Here is a 6,000-nt window from a genome sequence, read left to right as displayed (position 1 = left end):
TGAAAAAAGTATTTTTTTTTTTATTATCCAGCCCTATCTCCACTTGCCTATATTATAATTATGTGTATCTTCTTTCCCCCAGGACCATAAAGTACAAAAACATAGCCACTAGACGCACACACAACACATGCAGACACAGGGACGCGGTTAGCATAGCAGCGGGCAAAGTTTTTCAGTCATTCAGAAGAGTACCAGCCTCCTCTTTAAACTTTACCCAATGATAAAACAATTTCAAAGTCCTCCACTTCGTAGTAGAGACTTGACCAGTACCGAAACCCCAATAGCTAACCAGCGTATCATTCACTGTAGCTCCTCCCACAAGTGGAAATCAGCCAATCAGAGCTGGAGGCAGACAGAAGACTGGGAGGGGCTTGTGATAGGTATCTTCCAGTGCAGTTGAACCTTTAAAAGGCGTTGGGTCTACACCACAGACCCTTTCATAGTGAATTTAGTCAGTTGCTATGACGACAGTAGCCTACAGTTCAGCGCTGGACGGTGGTTTGCTCGTCGTCATTATCTTCATGTACTGAGTGAAGATGGCCTCGAACGCCTCGTCTCGATGGATCATGGCACCAAACACCAATGGCTAAAGAAAAAAGTGAGTTATTAGCGATTCATTATACAGATTAATCTAGTATTTACTCAGGAACATCTCAAATTGTTTATAGTAGTTTATAGTATGTTTATCTTCATCTTCACCTTCAGTTTCAGGGTATTTAAATTTGGGGATTAGGGATTTGAGATGTAACATTAACCAAAATATTGTGATATTGTATCGTCAAAAATCTAACAATAATATTGTGGATCATCACAATATATCAAGTTGCTTAAAGTCATTATTTTGGCTTAGATTAAAAAAAAATATTAATAAAATAAAAACAAAGGGAACTACATGAACCATGACCTTTTGATCTGTTTCAGTGCAGAGTACATGAAGAAATAACTGTTGTTAAACACTTTTAAATCTTAATCCTTTATATTTTGACAATAATACAGTCCAAAAGGCTTGTCAAGGCATTTTGAAAGGAATAAGTAGCATATTCACAATTCGGTTAGTATCCACAAAATATTCAGTCTGTTATTCCAATCAGTTTTAATGATTTATTGGTGGTACCGTCTCCCTAATTTAAGCAACACTGTGAGAAAGAGTAAAAAACATGAAGTTAAGAGAGGCCAAATTATATGATAATAATGTGAAAGTACAGTAATTATAAATACACTGATTGCTAGTCTGCTCCTACAACAAGTTGCTTTTACACCATCCTCATTTACTTTGCTTTATGGATTCCACTTAAGAAATGTCTAAAAATCTACTTACTAATCCAAGAATAAAATTATTTGAAATTTCAAAATAAAAATATAGCCAAAGGGACCAGGGGCTATTCTGATATTCCTGCCCATGTAACCATTGTTTTACCATAATTCTGTTAATTATATCAACTTTTTGCCGTTTAATTTTGGTACAGTACCTTTTGTGTGGAGGGTGTTGCTATAGAGATGCCCATCCCACTTCCTGGCAGCACTGACAGCACTTTATACTAAAAAGAGCAATAAAAAAATAAAAATAAAAATACAGCATTTGATACTGAACTATCGTCATGGTAGAAAGTACCCGAAGAATGAATTACCTTCTGTATGTCGGTGATATCGACCAGTTTGATCACTTTGTTTTTCTTTGACGCATTTGCCCTTGAGCTGGAGCTTTCAAAGCACAGATAGCTGCGAGACACAGACAGAAAAAAATACTTCTTCAGAACAAAATGTCAAAGAGTTGATATTTAAAAGTCTTTTCACAGAGATGCAGCCCAGGATTCATATTTGTATTTTCTAAGAATTTCAGTGCTGCAGTAGACTAGTTTGTTTTGACATTTTTGAGAGGCTTTTGAAGGTGGCTTTGGAAAAAATTATAATTTTTAGGAATAAATCAGAATGTTTCTCACTTTTCCGTGACGTAGAGGACACCGTTGCGGATGTAGTCTGTGGGCATCTTCCTGTCTCTGTTTATCAAGCAGCACCTCCAGCCATTCTCACAGACTGTAGACAAGAAAGGAAGAGGAAAAACATGAAAATCAATCTATACAAACAAACAAAGTCTTTTTGTTTTTCTCTAGGATCAGCAAGCCCAAGGTAAAATAATGACTACACCAATCAGGCATAACAATAGGACTACATGTGGCCTAATTTGCAAGAAACAACTATGCACTGTTTTCAATTTTATTTAGAGCCATTATAAAGTTCAGTGTTGATTGTGCTTTTACTGTTCTACTGCTGCCTTGGCCTTTTTGTGCTTTTTGACACTGCAATTTATCCATTGTCTGACAAAAAGGCTTTCGTTTTTAATTGATCTCATTTTGCAGTTCAAAGTAATTTTTCTGTCTAGTAGACTTGGCTGCTTCACTCATGGAGGGCTCAGTGCTGTTCTCATCATCGTAGCTCCAAAAAACTAGGCTGATAAAACACAAATGTTCTATTATACTTAAAACTAATCCACTTTGTTGAAAACATAACAAGTGCTTGATGACCAGTAATTTCCTGTGTGAAATTATTGCTCAGTGGTGTGACAGTACTTCAACACTGCAGTTTCAACAGACTTGTAGTGCAGCCACTCACCTGCCAGAGGGCGCTCTGACTCCGGCAGACTAAAGACCTCATGAAAGGCTCCCTTCTTGGTGCTGTGGGACCGGCCCGTCTCCTCCTCTCTGCTCACACCACAGGGGACAGTAGCGAGGCTTCCTCTGGACGCCACCGGCTGAATCTACACGGCACACCAAAGAGGAAGAGGAAGCGCAGGGGAAAAGGTCACAAAAAGTCATGGAGAGAGAGGGGGGCAGACAGTTGGTGCATTTATGTGTTTATAAATGACATCCCTTTGCAGTGCTTTAAAATTGGCCCTGTTTTCACATCTCTGCAGCAGACTCAGGTGGCACGTGCAAAGCAGAGTGGGGCCTTCATTCACTCATCCATGAAGAATTAGTTTGTGAGAGATCAGGGTCTTTCACTGCACAAGCATAACCTCATTGTTTAGTTAGTTCAGACCACTGGCTTGACTCAATCCTTATTTATATTCCCAAGGTGCAGAGGCAACAAGTGTCACTAAAGGGGAAACCTAAATATTATGGGAAAATACTGGCCCTGCTACTTTAATGTCATGGACGAAACAGTATCTTATATTTTCAGGCATAACTCTTCCAAATTGCATGAGTACTGTGTTAGTTGTAGATGCACATTTTGCAGACATGTTTAAACAATTCATCTTTCTAAAATATACATAAATACAGGATAAAACATTTTCAACAATTTGATTTCACTGTTCATCTAAGAGTGCAAAGGGAGAAAGGGGGCACTATTATACAGTACATACTGACTGACTAGACTAAGCTTCTACTCATTGGACACGGTGCTACTTTGCAGAGCATCTATGGTAATGGATTCAAAATGTCAACTTAGTTCAGTTAAAACATACTTAACAATATAAAAATGTTTATGCATTAAAAAAGGCAATGAAGGGTGACATTTTGATCCATTGCTGGGTCAAACACTGGCAGTTCTGAGGTGAGCAGAGCACACCAGGCACAGGCAGACCCTACCTTTTCAACGCCAGAGAGCTGAGAGAGAGAGACGAGCACAAGGTCACTCTAGGTCACACAAACTCTCACACAAGCACAACACATACGCACAACATATAAACTACAGCCCCCTGACATGGGGCTCAACAGTGGCCTCCTGCTCCTGTTCTGGAAATAAATTTTTACATTCATTTTTCCCATAGACATTTAAAAAAAAATCTAGTATTGCAAGTTCAAAGACATCACAGATGTTAACCAGGTATGTGGTAACTAATACCCATAACATAGTTGTTTTACGTCCAAAAGCACATTTAAATCTTAAGTCAACCTGGAGGTTCAGAAACAGATTAAATAAAAATGACAGGTCTTGTGGTCATTAATTACCACATAGCTGATTAGCCCTGAGCTAGCTTTCAAACTTTTCATAATATTTTTTTTGGAAAGTCTATTGAAAAAATTAATGAGAAATTTACTTCTGGAACTGAGGGGTGGGTGGTCACTGTTGAGCTTCATGGCACAGAGCATTTACCCCTGAACCAACCATCTACTATGAAAAGTAACACTGTAGTGTCAGAATGCTATAATAATAAAGAAGACAAAATTGTATCATATTGTGTCGCATTGGTCCCCTTGAACCTTTCTTCCCAGAGGCACCAGTAATAGCTAAGGCCCAATATGTTTAAAAAGTTCAGTTAACTTTTGTTCAGGTAGCACATTGTAAATAACAATAAGAGTTAGTATTTGAGAGAAAAGTACTATTCAGACGATTTAAAGAATCCAAAATGTTTCAGAACATTTTTGTAGAGGTCTAAACTAAAAGATACAGTATATTTTTCTATATTTTCATCACTTTGTTATCTAAATAATTGTAGTCATATTTTATAATGATAATGATGCAATGCCAACTAATTCGATATTGTCATATTCAATTTCAATATGTTGGATAGCCCTACTGGTAGCAGCAGTGCAAGTATATAAAGCCCTTAAGCTAACCATATACAATGGTCTTAATACTGAGGCCAGTGTCAGACTTTTATTGACAGAGCCTGAGGCATTTAAAACTATTGATGTAGTTTATACTTGGACTCTCCGCAGGGGGCACAGAGGTGGGTGATAGACCCCTGGTAACATCAAGCACTGTGTGACCTACAGCACCTAACACCACGGAGGCAGACAGACTGAATAATAGTATAAAGAGGGCCTATATATGTGACAGATATAAGAATAGACACTTGTTTTTCTTGGGCATGTTGGACCTGTGTCATGTTTGTCTCATTTAATTGGATTTGGACATGCTTTTTACTTCATGGTTCAGTTTAATTTTACTGTATTTATACTTTGCTTTGTTTCTGTCTCTGCTGGTACTTTTCCCCAACTCCTACTGATTCATTTGTTGCATACGACTTCTTATGTTTATCTCACTTCATCTGTCAAATTAATGTCCTCCTAATCTAATAATTATGATTCCTCTGCTCGATGCACTAATTTGACCTCTGTGAAATGCAGTTATTGTTTCCATGACAACTCTGTAGATTGTTGAAGAAAAACATTACATCATCCCCCGGACTTTTAAGAAGAACGCACAAACCATTTTGTTTTTTAATGAGAGATATTATATTGACTCAATGACGCAATAGAACCTACAGCCAAGTCCTAATTTGTATTTGTATTAATGAATGTGCGTTAATCAAGTCATAATAAACAAGTATAACAATTAAGAAATATTTCACAATTACAATGCTCAGACAGTTTGACATACAATAACTACGTATATAAATATCCTAGCATTGTCATTAATGTAAGTAATAGTTTCTTACTGTGACATTGCATCTACCTTTTCAAACTGAGATTAGGGTGACCAGTAGTAAGAAAAAAATAAATGAAATCAAATGAACCACTTTTAGGATTTTAAACATGAGAAAATGCCATTGTTTTTTTGATAAAGCCTTATAATTAACCAACTGATAGTTTTCACATGCTTTTCATTTGACCTTTCCTATTTGATATATATATAGAGAGAATTTTGTTTCAAACTGTTAAACAGTATGGCAATGATTCTAATATGTTATCATTGTGAAAACTTTGGATAGTAGATCAGATATTATATAATAATATGTATTTTGCTTACCCGTCTGGACACAGTGGCGTTAGTCCTCTCTTTGAGTTGGGGGTCTGTGGGGAGGCTGTTCCACACAATGTAAGGTGTGTCATACTTGTCCCTCAGTTTTGGGCAGCTCTTAAACAAGAAATCTATGATGAAGAACTTAATCCCAGCGTACAGACCTGAGAAAGACACAACAGACACAATCTATATTGAATAACAGTTTTATAATGGCCTTATTATGTGTAATGCTTTGTACACTCATTTGGTAGATTGAATTCAAACACATTATGACTGGCTCAGCTCTGTCCTTCTCCACTTAATTACTTAAAA

General features: G+C 37.1%; 1 protein-coding gene across 4 annotated transcripts in view; it reads right to left on the bottom strand.

The window, feature by feature from the left end:
• Positions 1-6,000, bottom strand: part of gramd4a (GRAM domain containing 4a) — a 59,231-nt gene continuing 53,231 nt past the window's right edge. For all 4 annotated transcript variants that reach the window (XM_020926358.2, XM_055153412.1, XM_055153413.1 and 1 more), the window contains 6 exons: positions 5,695-5,849; positions 2,611-2,755; positions 1,941-2,034; positions 1,629-1,719; positions 1,470-1,538; positions 1-586 (listed from right to left, as the gene is read on the bottom strand). In XM_020926358.2, the coding sequence (XP_020782017.1) occupies positions 476-586; positions 1,470-1,538; positions 1,629-1,719; positions 1,941-2,034; positions 2,611-2,755; positions 5,695-5,849 (665 nt within the window). In that variant the 3' untranslated portion in view covers positions 1-475. The remainder of the gene's footprint in view (positions 587-1,469; positions 1,539-1,628; positions 1,720-1,940; positions 2,035-2,610; positions 2,756-5,694; positions 5,850-6,000) is intronic.

The sequence above is a fragment of the Boleophthalmus pectinirostris genome, unplaced genomic scaffold, assembly GCF_026225935.1.
Source record: "Boleophthalmus pectinirostris isolate CB_2022bp ecotype Guang Dong unplaced genomic scaffold, ASM2622593v1 HiC_scaffold_18, whole genome shotgun sequence".
NCBI lineage: Eukaryota > Metazoa > Chordata > Actinopteri > Gobiiformes > Gobiidae > Boleophthalmus > Boleophthalmus pectinirostris.
Note: the sequence above shows the minus strand (reverse complement) of the source record. Positions and strands in the feature narration are given on the sequence as shown.